At 48.3% G+C, this 18177-nt stretch overlaps 1 protein-coding gene across 1 annotated transcript in view; it reads left to right on the forward strand.

Annotated features, from left to right (window-relative positions):
- Nucleotides 1-18177, forward strand: part of F8 (coagulation factor VIII) — a 694472-nt gene that overhangs the window by 564102 nt on the left and 112193 nt on the right. The window contains exon 21 of the mRNA XM_053474021.1: nt 8184-8269. Coding sequence (XP_053329996.1) covers nt 8184-8269 — 86 coding nt within the window. The remainder of the gene's footprint in view (nt 1-8183; nt 8270-18177) is intronic.

The following is an 18177-nucleotide window of genomic DNA, read 5'->3' on the forward strand; positions in this document are numbered from 1 at the left end:
ACAATAGGCGACACACCAGGGGAGCCTTACCGACTGGGTCGCCCGCGAACCCCACATGCCCGAACGAGATCGCGGAACGAAAAACGTTAATCGTCCGATAAGATTTTCCAGCCGAAAATAGGTCGGCCAGAAAGTTAAGAACGGAATCTAAAGGGGCCGAATGGGGATCCACCTGCCGTGCCACACAGCAAGTAGCCCAGCATCGCCAAGCAGACCTGTACGACTTTCTGGTGCCTGGAGCCCACGACTCCCGGAGAAGCGACTGAGCGACCTCAGATAGGCCCGGGAGCGGAGGTTGTCCCCCGAAACCGTCCAAGCCACCAGAGATAGGCGGCCCTCCACGACGAGAGGGTGAGGCTGACCCTCTGGGCCGGACAAGAGAGACGACAGGAGAGGGAGAGCCAATGGATCCTGAAAGGACAACTCCAGCAGGGCTGGGAACCACCGTCTCCGTCTGATGGTTCGTCCTGGACGCGAAAAGGTCCAGATGGAGAGGACCCCTCAGGCAATAAATGGCCTGAAAGAGCTGGGGATGAAGTCTCCAGTCGCTGGCATCCTGCCAATGTCTCGAGAACCAATCCGCCAGGAGATTCTCTGCGCCCGGAAGATACTCGGCCTGCAGGGGGATATTGCGAGCCAGGCAAAACTCGAAGATGTCCTTGGTCACCTCCGTGAGTCGTTTGGAACGCGTGCCGCCTAGACGGTTTATGTAGCGAACCGCCGAGACATTGTCCATCCGAAGAAGGAGACAGCAGTCCGTGCGGTCTTTCACCAGGCTCTTGATCGCGAACGACCCCGCGATCAACTCCAAGCAGTTGATGTGGAGGGAGCGCTCCTCCAGGGACCAAAGGCCCCCGGTAACCTCCGAGGTGGAGGCCGCGCCCCAGCCTAGCATGCTGGCGTCTGACTCGAGAACGAAGTCCGGCTGGGATCCGAAGATCGCCCGACCATTCCACGCCGCCATATGCCGGAGCCACTAGAGCAGCTCCTGGTGGACCTCCGGGGTCAGCTGAACCGGTTGGTCATAGGACGGGATCCTGCGGAGGTGTTGCGCCTTGAGGCGCTGCAGGGCGCGATAGTGCAGAGGACCCTGGAATATCGCCTGGATATGATTCTCGGGCCAGGAGGCAGAGGGGACAAGACCCGGCGCGAAGCAAGGCCCTGATCTCTAACCGGATAGCGACTATCTTTGACCGCGGGAGCCGAGGCATGGCAGCCCGGGAATCTATCTCGAAACCGAGGAAGAGGATCCGCTGACTCGGGGACAATTCGGATTTGGCCGTGTTTACCAGGAAGCTGAGCTGATGGAGGGACTGAACCACGAAGTCCGTTTGGCTTCGAAGGGTCTCCTTGGAGCTGGAGAAGAGCAGGATATCGTCTAGGTAGACGATGCACCTGATCCCCCTGGAGCAGAAGAGGGCCATGACCGGCTTTAGGACCAAGTTGGGGTCGAATTCAGGTGTGACCGCAACCTTGTCCGGTATGTTTGGACGCGGGCATTCAGCCCTAAGTTTATTACGTACCTCCTTAGGCAGGGGTTTGCGTAACCACTTGTGCAAATACAGAGCAATATGCTCAGGCGGGGCCTATTCGGTAGCTCTAGGGTGGCGCATGGTAGTAGGGTCAAATAAAGCGGAGCCCGAAGGGTCCAGGACCGGGAGGTCCGTAGATGTTGAGGCCGTATGAGCTGCCAGTGCCTGTTGGGATTCGGCCAGGTGGGGCTCATCCACCAAACACTCGCGAACTAAGCGCGAGTCGAAATCTCTGGATGAAACCAGATTCACAGAGGCATCAGAGCCATTGGAGGAGTCAGCCCGCCATTCATCCACTATAGCGAGTGGGTCTTGCCAGCTGACACGCTGCTGCCTTTCCAAGGGGGCGCTTAGAGCCCAGAGCCTCCTCGTCTGACTTCTCAGAATCTGAATCCGAGGGAACAGCAGAGGGTCTAATAGGAGCAGGAGGCTGCCCTTGAGGCATGGAAGCAGACATTTTTGTTAAGAAAGACTCCATGGAGGTGGAAAATTTTGACTCCAACCAGGCCATAAAGGCATCCTGGGAAGGGGTATTCTCTTGAGACATAGTGAAGACTCTGGGGGCTCACCCTGAGAACAAAAGATATGTCAGGAGCTCACTCTGATACAGTATGAAGCTAGGTCTTCCAGAAAAAAAATGACTAAGAGACAAAATCTGACCTTTTAGGGTCAAGACACTGAGGCCCGCAGAAAACCCATCCTTTAAAAAACAGTAAAATAGAGTTGACTGTAGGAGGAAAAACCGAAAAATCCCTTGAGGCATACCAGAGGAGGAACTTCTTCCAGATCCGAAAATAAATCCTTGAAGTAGATCCTCTAACAGATTTCAACAGCAAGTCAGAAAGATCATCCTCAACACCTTGATCACGCAGAATCATCCTTGGAGTAGCCAGGCCGTCAACTTGAACATCTGGAGATGCTCCAGATGCAGAGCCCCATCGTCCAGCAAGTGATCCGGAGGAGGCAGTTCCCAACACGGTAGACTTAGTTGTTTTAGGAGGGAGAACCAGCTGGGGTTTGGCCAGTATGGGATGATGGCTAAGACCCGGGCTCTGTCTGAACGGATCTTCTGGAGGACGCGGGGAATCAATGCGACCGGAGGAAAAACATAACCAGACGGAAATCCCACTTCATGGACAGACCGTCCAGGAAGTCTGGCGAATCTTGCCTGTTGAGAGAGGCAAAAATTGGAACTTTCTTGTTTCTCCTGGACGCCATCAGATCTATCTCTGGGAGGCCAAATCTTGACACCAGGGAGGCGAAGGTCCCCTTGATTAAAGACCACTCTGCTTGTGACCATCTTAGCCTGCTGAGATCGTCTGCAATGGTATTGTCGCAGCCTCTTATGTGTGTAGCCGATATGTCTTCCAGATGAAGTTGGGCCCAACTCATCAACACAGAGCAAAGAACCTGAAGGCTCCTTACCCGTGTACCCCCCTGCCTGTTTATGTATGCGACTGTCGTAGCGTTGTCCGACTGTATCCTCACTGCACGACCCTCCAACAGGGTTCGGAAGGCTAAGAGGACGAGAAGAACCGCTTTTAATTCCCGAAAATTGGATGAACGAAGCAAATCTTCTGGAGACCATACGCCTTGTCGGAAGTGGCAACTTAAATGGGCGCCCCATCCGATACCGGAAGCATCCGTGGTAAGTGTAACGAAAAGAAAGACCTCTGGAAAGGTGTGAAGACGTCCTCCACTAGGTAAGTTGGCATAAGACCTGACTCGCGATCGTAACATCTAGATCCAGGTTGTCCTCTCATCTTGACCAATTCCGTAGAATATCCCATTGAAGGGTACGCAGTTGAGCTCTTGCCCACTTGACCGCCGGGATGGATGTTGTCAGTAGGCCTAGGATGCTCATGGCTTTTCTGATAGACCAAGTTGGGTGTAATTGAAGGGACCTGATCTCCTTTTTGATCTTCCTGATTTTTGTGGATGGTAGAAAAAATTGCTGAGAGATCGAATCCACTCCTAAGTCGAGGAACTGGATCCTGGGAGGTTGGACTTCTTTCAGTTCATAATCCAGCCGTGATCTTCCAGAAACTGCATCATGGTGGTAAGGTCCGCCCAGAGCTGCCTTGCAGATTCGGCCTTGATGAGCCAGTCGTCGAGGTAGGGAACTATGTAAATCCCCCTTTCTCGCAGAGATGCCGTCAATGGACACAAAATCTTTGTGAAGATTCTTGGGGCTGAGGATAGAGGGAGTGCCTTGAATTGGAAATGATGAATGACTCCACGTATTCGGATTGCAAACCTGAGAAATGTTCTGGAAGACTGTGCAATTGGAACGTCAAGGTATGCGTCCTTCAGGTCCAAGGTTGCCATGACGTCTCCTTTCTGAAGCAACTGGGCGACCGAAGAGATGTTCTCCATCCGGAAGTAGCGATACGGGATGCAGCTGTTCACTTGCTTTAGATCCAAAACAGGGCGAAGGATCCGTCCGGTTTTGGGACTAGAAAGAGTCTGGAATACACTCCTTGGAAGTGTAGCGAAGCTTGAACCTTCTCTGTGACCTCTTTTGAAAGGAGAGATAGGCAAGCCGAACGAAGCGCTAAATTTTTCATCTGGGATGGGTATGAGGAAATCAGGAACTGACTTCTGGGAAGCGACATGAAACTGATCTTGTATCCCTCTGAAATGATTTTCCGAATCCACTTGTTGCGCGTCGTCCGTTCCCAAACATGAGTAAAACGCTGCAGCCTTCCTCCTACTTTGTCAGAATTTTCTCTTTTCTTGTTTCTTGGGACAATCCTGGAATTTCCGGTCTCCAAAGGAACTTCGAAAATTCTGTGATCTGGAAGACATCTGGAAGGGCCTGGTGGTTTTAAATGGATACCTTCTATTCCATCTGTAACGTCTATCCTGAGGGAGAGCCCTCTTAGTCTCAGACATTTGCTTAATAGAATCGTCCAAAGGAGCTCCGAACAATTTATTCCTTTCAAAGGGTAAATAACAGAGGGATGTCTCAGAGGCTGTATCCGCCGCCCAGGATCTCAACCATAAAAGCTCTGCGGGCCACCGAGGATAAGCCCATATTGCGAGCTGAAATCTTCACCATTTCCTGAGAGGAATCTGTAAGAAGACTATTGGACAATCTCAAATTCTTTAGTAGTTGAGAAATTTCGGAGTCTTGATCGTCCGGTAAGCACTCTTCCAAGGCTTGTATCCAATAGCTTTGAGCCCCAGAGACCGCTGCACTAACCACAGCAGCTTTGCATTGCGCACCTGATGACTGGAATATATGCCTGCAGGAAGTCTCAACCCTTCTATCCATTGAGTCTTTAAGGCCGAAGACTCCTCCAATGGGAATGGTTGTTTTTTTCGACAGCTGAGCTATTTGAACGTCAACCTTGTGGGGCTCATCCCAACACTCTTCACTCTGGAGCCTGAATAGGTGCTTAAAATGTCTGGAGAGAAAAGCCCTCTTCCCCGGGTATTTCCATTCTCTTTCCATAAGTTGCTTCAGCTTGGGAAGAACAGGAAAGCCCTTGATTTTATTAACCTCTTCGTCCGATACAATACGAGTCATCTCCTTGGTGAATTTCCGAAGTTCTTGGTTAGGAAACACGGCCTCATCCTCTGAACTGAACGAATTAGCAGAGCCTGAGGACTGAGATTTCACCTGATGATAGCTCCGATCTGGAAGATGACCGAGATCTTTTGCGTTTGCGGGAGGATTTATTCGAAACCTTGGACTGAGCTTGAGCTGCAGAAACCTGAAAAGCCTCAAAGGTCTGAGCTAGGTTTTCCTGGAACCATCCCAGGAAGGATTGCAAGTCTGTTTGTCTTTAGAAAGTTACTCTGCCGAGCAGGCATTACACATCTTTTTCCTGCATCCATCAGGAAGAGGAGTAGCACACTCAGAGCAAGCCGCATGCTTTGATTTAAAAGTGGCCTTCCTAGGAATGGGAGCAGGTTTCTTGTCTTTATCCCCCGGAGAAACCGTCTAGACATCTGGTAAAAGACAACAAGTAGTGAGAGAAGTAAAAAAAAAAAAAAAATACATACATACATACACATCTACGAAGATACATACATATATACATATATATATATATACATATATATATATATATATATACACATACATATATATATATATATATATATATATATATATATATATATATATATACACATATATATATATACACATACATAAATACACATATATATACATAAAAACAAATACTTTGGCACTAGACACGGAAAAAGCCTTTGACCGAGTGCAATGGCAATTTATGTTTAAAAGTTTAGAGGCATTTGGTTTTAACGGTTTCTACCTGAATGCTATAAAGGCATTTTATAGTTATCCGACAGCTAGAACAGTTGGGCTAACTATTCAGACAAATTTAAATTAAATAATAGAACAACACAAGGGTGCCCCCTGTCTCCTTTTATAGATTATAACTATAGAAATATTAGTTCTAAAAATAAGATCAAAGAAGTCTATAAGAGGCTACCCTATTCTTCAAGAAGAACATAAAATATGCCTGTACGCAGACAACATATTAACATTAACAGACCCATTGGTCTCATTACCGGCCTTATTAAGTAAGATTAACCTATACTCTGATATGTCCAATTATAAATTAAATATTGAAAAGTCACTAATCCTACCTTTAAATATTAATGCAACTATGAAGGCTGAACTATCACAATTCAAATTTGGTTGGAAAACACTATGTATGAATGGAAAAAGTTAAAATACCAGCATATGATATTCTCAGGGGTGTATATTTTTCAAAAATATATGATTTGATGGAGTAAATTGAATTTGCCGAGTTCAAAAATATCCCAAATAGGACATGTGGACAGAATTTTCAATATGTAAAAATTCCAATTTGAAAAATGCACAAGTCCCAAACAACCCAACAAACCCATGTGTTTCTCACTGCGCTCAGGAGATGAACAGATATTGGGGTGTTTGACAGTGACATATAACAGGAAAGGTAAATTCATACCTGAAGTACAATGTTTGAAAAAAACCCAAAGCATTTTACTACCCTAAAGTTTGACAAAGGCTGGTGGTAGAATTAGTGCGTGAAAAGAGTTAAAATACTAGCATTTTAAATACCCTGGGTAGTCTAGTTTCGAAAAAATATAGGGTTTGATGGGGGGAAATTGCATTCGCCATTTTCAAAGATGTCCCAAATAGCACATGGGGCAGAATTACCAGATTTGAAAAAAATGGTTTTGAAAAACGCAAATGTTTGCAAAACGTTACTTATACTTATTGCCCCATAACATGCAGAAAAAAGCAAAAAAAACTTTTCAAGCAAAGGTCAGAAAATTGTTTCTTAGTTTTTCATCATATTTTATACTGTTTTTTATAGTAAATTATAGGATACAATCAAATGACTAGGGCTGAAACAACGAATCAATAAAATCGATAACGGAAATCGTTGTCGACGATTTCCGTTATCGATTAATCGAGTGATCGATTCGTTGTTGGAGCACTCGGCTCCTTTTACTTACCTCCGCGAGCGTTCCCCGCTTCTGCTACACGCTCTGCAGAGTGGGGGTGGGGGGGGCAGAGTGGGAGACTGGGTGCAGGGCAGAGTGGGGTGGGGATGCAGGGCAGGGTGTGAGTGTGGGTACAGGGCAGAGTGTGGGGGCAGGGCAGAATGTGGGGGCAGGGCTGGGGGCAGGGCAGAGTTGGAGACTGGGTGCAGGGACACAGTGCAAAGTGCTGGGTGCAAAGGGCTGGGTGCAAAGTGCCAGGGCTGGGGCAAAGTGCTGAGTGCTGGGCGCAAAGTGCCAGGGCTGGGGCAAAGTGCTGGGTGCAAAGTGCCAGGGCTGGGTGCAAAGTGCCAGGGCTGGGTGCAAAGTGCTGAGTGCAAAGTGCCAGGGCTGGGTGCAAAGTGCCAGGGCTGGGTGCAAAGGGCTGGGTGCAAAGTGCCAGGGCTGGGGGCAAAGGGCTGGGTGCAAAGTGCTGGGTGCAAAGTGCCAGGGCTGGGGCAAAGTGCTGGGTGCAAAGTGCTGGGTGCAAAGTGCCAGGGCTGGGTGCAAAGTGGTGAGTGCTGGGTGCAAAGTGCATAAATATTGTTTGGGTTCTTGTACTTTGAAAATATTGTTTTTTATTACATCATAACAAAATAAGAATGTTAATTTGAAGTTTTTTTTTAACATCCAGTTTATTAAATTATTTTAAATAAACGAAAAATTTGCATATTGTTGTTTTTTTTATCCGATTAATCGATTAATCGAAAAAATAATCGGCCAACTAATCGATTATTAAAATAATCGTTAGTTGCAGCCCTACAAATGACATCTCAAGAAAGCCCTTGTCCTGAAAAGAAACAATATATATGTGGGTTCAGTAAATGGGAAAGAATAAAATTACAGCTAAACACAAGCATTGCAGAAATGTTAAAACAGCCATTGTCACAAAGGGTACAAAACATTAAATCAGCCATTGCCACAAAGGGGTTAAAAAAACCCAAAGGAAATGGAATATTGTGTACTACATTTGTGACTGTAGTTAGTAAGTTAAGTACATTTATTTATGTTATTTTTTCTTGTCTAATTGGTATTCAGAATTCTAACACAAATAATCTTCCTCATTGTGTGATGTACAAAAATGTGTTAAGCACTCTTTGATCATGCCTTATTCTTCCTATGTAAGATTGCATTGTTATCTTATAGGATCCTGGGTTCCTGCGTTTGCAAGATTGGGTAACAGGGGATCAATAAATGCCTGGAGCGTGGAGAGCGTGAATTCTTGGATTCAGGTAAAACATCTTCCTAAAAAGACAACTGATAGATGAGAACACTTTGTGGTGTGAAATGTAGAGGTGGAGAAGAGTGAACGAGAAAAGCTGGTATAGATAAAGCAATTGCACTATATAACAGTGCACAAGACTTATTTGTCAACCTTTTCTCTAATTAATTTTGAAGTACCCCTGAACTTGACAATACCCTATACACAGTCACCCTACACTATACATGTGTCACAAACAGTTCAGTTACACTGTACATGCTACACGCAGACAAATAACACTATATATATATATATATACATGTTGCATACTATTCCATACAAAGTCACACTACCCTATACACAAGTATACTAAACAATACACCGTGGCACTATCCTATGTACATACTACTCTGTACACAGTTGCACTACCCTAGGTACAATACAGTCACACTACCCTAGACACAAGCATACTAAGCAACTGTCAGGACTCGGGTAATCAGGTCGGGTAGGAGCCCATGTGCACGGGATACTTGGGGTTCAGTCTGTAACCCAAGATGCATGATTATACAAAGACACCACAAGCAGAAATCTAGGTAATGCAATGTATTGTATGTATATGACAGGACAAGCAAATAAGGGTAATGCAGTCTGTAAGCAAGAAACTGGACGTATGGCAGTATAAATAAATACCGGTAATAAGTCTTTTGGCAGGGAGCCCGCTTGGAAGGGCAAAAAAGGCAGAGAGCCCACTTGGATGGGCACGAAAGGCAGAGAGCCCACTTGGATGGGCACGAAAGGCAGAGAGCCCACTTGGATGGGCACGAAAGGCAGAGAGCCCACTTGGATGGGCACGAAAGGCAGAGAGCCCACTTGGAAGGGCACGAAAGGCAGAGAGCCCACTTGGAAGGGCACGAAAGGCAGAGGGCCCACTTGGAAGGGCACGAAAGGCAGAGAGCCCACATGGAAGAGCACGAAAGGCAGAGAGCCCACTTGGAAGAGCACGAAAGGCAGGGAGCCCACTTGGAAGAGCACGAAAGGCAGGGAGCCCACTTGGAAGAGCACGGAAGGCAGGGAGCCCACTTGGAAGGGCACGAAAGGCAGGGAGCCCACTTGGAAGGGCACGAAAGGCAGGGAGCCCACTTGATCAGGACACAAAACAGGTAAACAGAAAGGTCCACAGGCTTCAATACAAAGGCCCTGACTGAAGGCCAGAGCTGGGTGAAATAGCCAGGATTCAATCCTGAAAACAAGGCGCAGCTGGATGTATTGATTACATAGTAACATACCGTATTGGCTCGGATATAGGCCACCCCTGTATATAGGCCGCGCCCTAAAAGTTTGGTGCTTTTTTAAAGAAAAAGTTTTTTTCTTTAAAAAAGCACCAAAAAACATGCTGCCACTCTGCCCCCCCCGAGATATGCTGCCACTGTCCTCCCTCCCCGAGATATGCTGCCACTGTCCTCCCTCCCCGAGATAAGCTACCACTGTCCTCCTCTGCCCCCCCGAGATATGCTACCACTGTCCCCCCCCCGAGATATGCTGCCACTGTCCTCCCTCCCCGAGATATGCTGCCACTGTCCTCCCTCCCCGAGATATGCTACCACTGTCCTCCCTCCCCGAGATATGCTACCACTGTCCCCCCCCCGACTTACCGGAGCAGACTCCCGGGTGTCTTGTGGGGCCGGCGGGGGACATCTACGCAATACAACTTCCTGTGCCGTGGGAAGTGCTGGCAGGGGAGGCTGTCTGAGCGTTTTGGGGAGTAGGATGCAGGTCCCCTGCACCGCTGCAGGGGATCTGTATCCTAACCCCGCTGCCTGCCCGGCGCCCGGGACTGCATGTCCCGTGCGTCGGGCGCTTGACCCCGAATATAGGCCGCACCCCCACTTTAAAGACTTAAAGTGGGGGAAAAAAGTGCGGCCTATATTCGAGCCAATACGGTAGTTCATAAGGTTGAAAAAAGACCAAAGTCCATCAAGTTCAACCTATATACATATTGTGTCCCTACTGTGTTGATGCAGAGGAAGGCAAAAAAACCCTTATGAAGCAGATGCCAATTGCCCCATACCAGGGGGAAAATTCCTTCCCGACTCCAAATATGGCAATCAGAATAAATCCCTGGATCAACGTTCTGTCCCTATTAATCTAATATCCATAACTTGTAATATTATTGCTTTCAAGAAACACGTCCAGGCTCCTTTTAAACTCTTTTATTGAGTTTACCATTACCACTTCCTCTGACAGAGAGTTCCATAGTCTCACCGCTCTTACTGTAAAGAACCCCCGTCTTTGCTGGTGTAGAAACCTTCTTTCCTCCAGCCGTAGAGGATGTCCCCTTGTTATAGATACAGTCCTGGGTATAAATAGGTCCTGGGAGTGATCTCTGTACTGCCCCCTTATATATTTATACATAGTTATTAAGTCCCCCCTAAGCCGTCTTTTTTCCAAACTAAATAACCCTAATTCTGATAATCTTTCTGGGTACTGTAGTCCTTCCATTCCCCTTATTACTCTGGTTGCCCGTCTTTGAACCCTCTCCAGCTCCACTATATCTTTCTTGTACACTGGTGCCCAGTACTGTACACAGTATTCCATGTGTGGTCTGACTAGTGACTTGTACAATGGTAGAATTATTTCCTTGTCATGGGCATCCATGCCCCTTTTGATGCACCCCATGATTTTATTTGCCTTAGCAGCAGCTGCCCGACACTGGTCGCTACAGGTAAATTTACTGTTAACCAAGACTCCTAAGTCCTTTTCCATGTCAGTCGTCCCCAGTGTTTTCCCATGTAATACATATTCCCAGCCTGGATTTTTCTTCCCCATGTGCATAACCTTACATTTATCTGTGTTGAACCTCATCTGCCACATCCCAGCCCAAGCGTCCAACCTATGCAGATCCATTTGTAATCGTGCACTGTCCTCTATTGTGTTAACCACGTTACAGAGCTTAGTATCGTCTGCAAAGATTGATACTTTACTATACAATCCCTCTACAAGGTCATTAATAAATATATTAAAAAGAATAGGACCCAAAACTGACCCCTGTGGTACCCCACTAGTAACAGTCACCCACTCAGAGTATGTACCATTAATAACCACCCTCTGTTTCCTATCACTGAGCCAGTTACCTTCCCACATACACACATTCTCCCCCAGCCCAAGCATTCTCACTTTATGTACCAGCCTTTTATGTGGCACCGTATCGAATGCTTTGGAAAATCAAGATATATGACATCCAGCGATTCACCCCGATCCAGTCTTGAGCTCACCTCCTCATAAAAGCTGATCAGGTTAGTTTGACAGGACCGATCCCTTGTAAACCCATGCTGATATGGAGTCATACATTTATTTTCATTGAGATTCTCCAAAATAGCATCTCTTAGGAAACCCTCAAACAGTTTACATACAACAGAAGTTAAACTAACAGGCCTATAATTCCCCGGGTCACTTTTTGTCCCCTTTTTGAATATTAGCACAACATTTGCTATGCGCCAGTCCTGGGGAACAGACCCTGTCACTATAGAGTCCTTGAATATTAGAAATAGCGGTCTGTCTATTACATTACTTAACTCCCTTAGAACGCAGGGGTGAATGCCATCTGGACCTGGTGATTTGTCTATTTTGATTTTTTTTAGGCGGCACTGCACTTCTTCCTGGGTTAGACAGGCGACATGTACTGGGGCATTTATCTCATCCTGCTGTATATTACCTGGCATTTCATTTTCCTCTGTGAATACAGCAGAGAAGAATATATTTAATAGATTAGGGCTCAACTCAAGTAATAAGGTACACCTGATCCTGGTAATTGAGTTCTGAGTGCTCCAGAGGGCGGAGGGTGGCCCCTAGTGGTAGCAGATTTATATACCACAGGTATGAAAAAGCCATGGTTCAGGCAGCGAAAAAGTGGACCCTGACAGCAACAAGCATTGACAATACCCTATACATATGCATCACTAACAGTGAAAGTAAGCATGCTACACAATACACAGTCAACACTATATGCATGTACACTATATTATTTTTATAATTGTTACCTTATATGTATTATGCACCAACAAATGTCACACCTCTGTACAATTTAAATGGGGTGGTTAACACGTTATCTTGTAACTCAACAAATGCTATCAGTTGTGATCAAGTAAACAACAACTCTTTCCCCAACTGAACCACTTTACCACCTAGCAATAAAAAGAAATTAGAGGTCTAAAATAGGCCAGTTATTGTGACCATGTGGAGAACACTAGCAGTTTTCATTTATTACTCAACATTAAGATTCCCTATTTATTGACAATATATTTTGAGCTAGAAGTTTTGCCTGCTTTGGTGTCAAGATTGGTTGTAAGTACTGTATTTGCTCGATTATAAGACAAGGTTTTTTCAGAGCAAATACTCAAATAGGTCTGACTATGAGACGACTAAGATCCAGACCCCCCTAAGCTGCAGGGGACCTGGATCCTCCTGTCTCCCCCCCCCCTTACCGGTGCTTCTGAGTCCCTGGTGTGGAGCCGGGGCAGCGTGTAGATGTCACGTAGACAACCTACGCTGCAGCCGGAAGGAGGTGTGGCTAGCAGCGGGGGTTGTCTGCGTCCATCGCGCAGACCTTCCCCGGCTGTCAGAGATCAGAGTTCCCCGCACCGGTGCGGGGAATTCTCTCTGACAGTCGGGGAAGGTCTGTGCGATGGACGCAGACAACCCCCGCTGCTAGCCACACCTCCTTCCGGCTGCAGCGTAAGTTGTCTACGCGAATCGCGTAGACATCTACACGCTGCCCCGGCTACATGACAGGGGAGTCAGAAGCACCGGTAATTTGTTGGGGGGCGGGGGAGTGTTAAATGGGGGCATAAGGCATTTCTGGAGGCAGAGTGCTCTATGAAATGCCTTTTAACCCCCTTAATGCCACTTTGCCTCCAGAAATGCCTTTTTAACTCTCTATACGCCACTCTGCCTCCTGAAATACGGCTGGAAAGCCCTTGGACAGGGCACACGGCTGGAAAGCCCTCGGACAGGGCACGCATGGTCAGACAACCAGGGTCAATACCAGGAGATCTCGAATAAGCGACAAATCAGGAGCCAAGTGCAAGGTCAGTACAAGCAGGGTCAAAACAGGTAGAATCCAACAGAACTACTAGGAACAGCACATTGCCAGGAAGCAGAGAACCAGCAGGGGCTGAATACACTGCAATGCAATGACCTAGAATGGAGGAATCAACAGGTATTTAAGGGTTGCAGCCAGTTAAGCAGATGCAGCTGATCAGGTCGTTAGCATACTGTGGTCTGAGAGTTGACCTCTAGAGGCTACAAAGGACACAACACTTAAATAAATACAGAGTCTGGGCTGACAGGGTGGAATCCTGACACATAGAATTTGACGGCAGTTTGTCACAAACCAGGTCCGTACAGACTACTGTAAAGACCCAGAGCGCCTAAAGATTGTGTGCAGGAGCTACGGTGCAGAAGCGGAGTTGGACAGCACTCTCCCAGTGGGCATCTAGTGTTGTGCAGCCACATACCAGTCCAAGACAGGACACCCCTCTACCGGGGTTACAAGACAGGACACCCCTCTACCGGGGTTACAAGACAGGACACCCCTCTACCGGAGTTACAAGACAGCACAGACTGACACACATACATACAGGAACTAGCCTAGGACTATATGATAACTGTTGGAGATTCCGTCACATCTTATGGCCATAGACTGCTTAGCCCACCACTATGCCAAAGTACTCCAATGAAGGTGGGTCCTAACGCTAAAGCCTGCTTACAGAGGTACGAAATAAACTAAACATTGAATCTATACACATATCAGAGAGACATACCTGTAGACTGCAGACTGAGACAAACGGAACACACAGGTGGGGCACACCTTATAAAGGAAACAGAGCTGAAGCAAAGAGCAAGACTGGAATCAAGGAATAAGAGGTACAGACACCATCTAGGCATCACATTTTTGCTGAAGACTCAAATGTTAACCAGTCCTTGATCTTGACTTTTAGGACAGCTTTATATTTATCCCATGTATGTTTAACTTCCTTTCCTGTATTAGCTTTTACCACCTCTAACGAGAGGCTGTTCCATTTATGTATCACCCTCTCAGTAAAGTAAAACTTCCTTAAATGAATGACCTCTTGTTCTAACGTTTCTTCTCCATTAATGGTATGGGGCAGAGATGAGGGGACAGAGCCAACAGACCAAGTGAACTGGGATCCCTGATGAGGCAATTACTCACTAGGTGTCACAGACTGGGTCCAAGCTGGTGACTGGAAGGACCCAGCGCACCCGATGTAGTTTGCAGGAGTCACGATGCAGCAGTGGAGTCTGGGGCAGGGCCTTGTTGCAGGGTGACCACACTCGCCCAGGAGTTGAGCACCTAGGGTAGAGCAGCCAAACACCAGCGCCCAGATATGGCAGCAGATGTAGTCCAGAACAAAACTAATCCTGCAGGCACCCTGGAGCAGGCATGAAGCATATCACTGAATCACGTGCAGGATGCTGCAGGCTGGGAGAATTGAAGCTAGGCAAAGGTTAATGAAGCAGACACATAACAAGCAAGGGAAAGGGAGACCAGGCAAGAAACATGATATGAGATATACACGAGAAGTGGCTAGAAACATGACATGAATAGCGTAAAGTATAAACAGGCACAAGACAAGGAATAAACATAACCTGACAAGACATACATGGTACAGGGCACAACAAAGGACAGGGAAGAAGGCAAGGAACACAGGGGAAGGAGTGAGGAGCCGGAACCCTCGGACGCTTCTTCCTTTAAGCAAGGATAGGAAATCTTAACTGGGACATGGGGAGAGGAGAGAGGAACCGGAATCCTCAGATGATTCAAGGAAGAAGGGCAAAGGTACATAAAAGACAGACAAACATGAATACAGTAACTAGCCTAGGACTACAAGATAACTATTGGAGATTTCGTCACATGAAATGGCCATAGTATGCTTAGCCCACCACTACGCCAAAGTACTCCAATGACGGTGGGTCCTAACGCTAATCCCTGCTAACAAAGATACAAAACAAACCACACAAAAAAACCAAACACATAGCACTGAGACATACCTTAGACTGCAGACTGAGACAAACAGAACACACAGGTGGGGCACACCTAATAAAGGAAGCAGAGCTGAAGCAAAGAGCCGGAGCAGAAGCAAGGAATGGAAAATAGAGCAAAGCAAAAGGAAATCCAGGAACGGATCAAAGCAAAGCAGAGAAACTAAAGCAGGACAGATATGCAGCTCCGCAGCCTGGGCAGAACGTGACACAACCCCCCTCCGAAAGAGCGGCCTCTGGACGCGAACAGAAACATCAATAGAAGGAAGGCCCACTCCTAACGGAAGACTGAAGAAACAAGTCAACCCAGGAACCAGCATACGGAGTCTGAAAAACGTAGGAGTCCTTCGATGACCAGCACTGCCGCTAGTAGACCAATCTCCTCCAAAAACAGGAATCAGAATATCTGAACAGGATTGAGGAAGTTGTCTCTAGCTGACATTTAGATCCAGACGAAGGCAAGGTAGATAAGCCACTTGACAAGGCAGACACGGCAGGTAACCCACTTGCTGGGCAGACACGACAGGCACCCACTTGCTGGGCAGACACGACAGGTACGGGTTCAGGCACAGGTTCAGGCACAGGCACGGGTTCAGGCACAGGCACGGGTTCAGGCACAGGCACGGGTTCAGGCACAGGCACGGGTTCAGGCACAGGCACGGGTTCAGGCACAGGCACGGGTTCAGGCACAGGCACGGGTTCAGGCACAGGCACGGGTTCAGGCTCAGGCACGGGTTCAGGCTCAGGCACGGGTTCAGGCTCAGGCACGGGTTCAGGCTCAGGCACGGGTTCAGGCTCAGGCACGGGTTCAGGCTCAGGCACGGGTTCAGGCTCAGGCACGGGTTCAGGCTCAGGCACGGGTTCAGGCTCAGACAACAGGTTGCCCACTTGCAGGGCACACGGCAGGTTGCCCACTTGCAGGGTACTCGACTAGGGTAGCCCGGATGCAGGCACTCATCCTGGGAGTCCATAGTGGGGTGCTGGCCGCAAATCAGGAAACCCTCTTTCAGGGTACACGGCAGGTTGCCCACTTACAGGGTACTCAACTTAGGAGTCCACTTACTGGGGTGCTGGCCGCAACTCAGGAACAAGGCAGGTACTGGAACAAGGCAGGTACTGGAACAAGGAGAAGCCCTCTTGCGGGGCGGACGAGAACAGAGTACCACCGGGCCAGGCACGAGTACTGGTTCATGCACGGGTACCGGCATAAGCTCAGGTAGTGGATCATGCATGTGTACCGGCTCAGGCACGGGTACGGGAACGGAGGCCCACTGGGAGGGCGGACGAAAACGGAGTACCACCGGGCCAGGCACGTGTACTGGTTCATGCACGGGTACCGGCATAAGCTCAGGTAGTGGATCATGCATGCGTACCGGCTCAGGCACAGGTACGGGAACGGAGGCCCACTGGGAGGGCGGACGGGAACGGAGGCCCACTGGGAGGGCGGACGAGAACGGAGGCCCACTGGAAGGGCGGACGAGAACGGAGTACCACCGGGCCAGGCACGCGTACTGGTTCATGCACGGGTACCGGCTTAAGCTCAGGTAGTGTATCATGCATGCGTACCGGCTCAGGCACGGGTACGGGAACGGACACAGGCTCAGGCAGGAACAGGCACAGGCTCAGGCAGGAACAGGCACAGGCTCAGGCAGGAACAGGCACAGGCTTAGGCAAGCGGGTACGGAGGCCCACTGGAAGGGCTGACGGGTACGGAGGCCCACTGGAAGGGCTGACGGGTACGGAGGCCCACTGGAAGGGCTGACGGGTACGGAGGCCCACTGGAAGGGCTGACGGGTACGGAGGCCCACTGGAAGGGCTGACGGGTACGGAGGCCCACTGGAAGGGCTGACGGGTACGGAGGCCCACTGGAAGGGCAGACGCTGCAAACTCCACTCCGCGAACTCCTGGCCATTTACCTGCGGCCATGTGTCACGGACTGGGTCCAAGCTGGTGACTAGAAGGACCCAGCGCGCCCGATGATTGTTTGCAGGAGTCACGATGCAGCAGTGGAGTCTGGGGCAGGGCCTGGTTGCAGGGTGACCACACTCGCCCAGGAGTTGAGCACCTAGGGTAGAGCAGCCAAACTCCAGCGCCCAGATATGGCAGCAGATGTAGTCCAGAACAAAACTAATCCTGCAGGCACCCTGGAGCAGGCATGAAGCATATCACTGAATCACGTGCAGGATGCTGCAGGCTGGGAGAATTGAAGCTAGGCAAAGGTTAATGAAGCAGACACATAACAAGCAAGGGAAAGGGAGACCAGGCAAGAAACATGATATGAGATATACACGAGAAGTGGCTAGAAACATGACATGAATAGCGTAAAGTATAAACAGGCACAAGACAAGGAATAAACATAACCTGACAAGACATACATGGTACAGGGCACAACAAAGGACAGGGAAGAAGGCAAGGAACACAGGGGAAGGAGTGAGGAGCCGGAACCCTCGGACGCTTCTTCCTTTAAGCAAGGATAGGAAATCTTAACTGGGACATGGGGAGAGGAGAGAGGAACCGGAATCCTCAGATGATTCAAGGAAGAAGGGCAAAGGTACATAAAAGACAGACAAACATGAATACAGAAACTAGCCTAGGACTACAAGATAACTATTGGAGATTTCGTCACATGAAATGGCCATAGTATGCTTAGCCCACCACTACGCCAAAGTACTCCAATGACGGTGGGTCCTAACGCTAATCCCTGCTAACAAAGATACAAAACAAACCACACCAAAAAACCAAACACATAGCACTGAGACATACCTTAGACTGCAGACTGAGACAAACAGAACACGCAGGTGGGGCACACCTAATAAAGGAAGCAGAGCTGAAGCAAAGAGCCGGAGCAGAAGCAAGGAATGGAAAATAGAGCAAAGCAAA

Source organism: Spea bombifrons, chromosome 8 (assembly GCF_027358695.1).
Source record: "Spea bombifrons isolate aSpeBom1 chromosome 8, aSpeBom1.2.pri, whole genome shotgun sequence".
Classification (NCBI taxonomy): Eukaryota; Metazoa; Chordata; class Amphibia; order Anura; family Pelobatidae; genus Spea; species Spea bombifrons.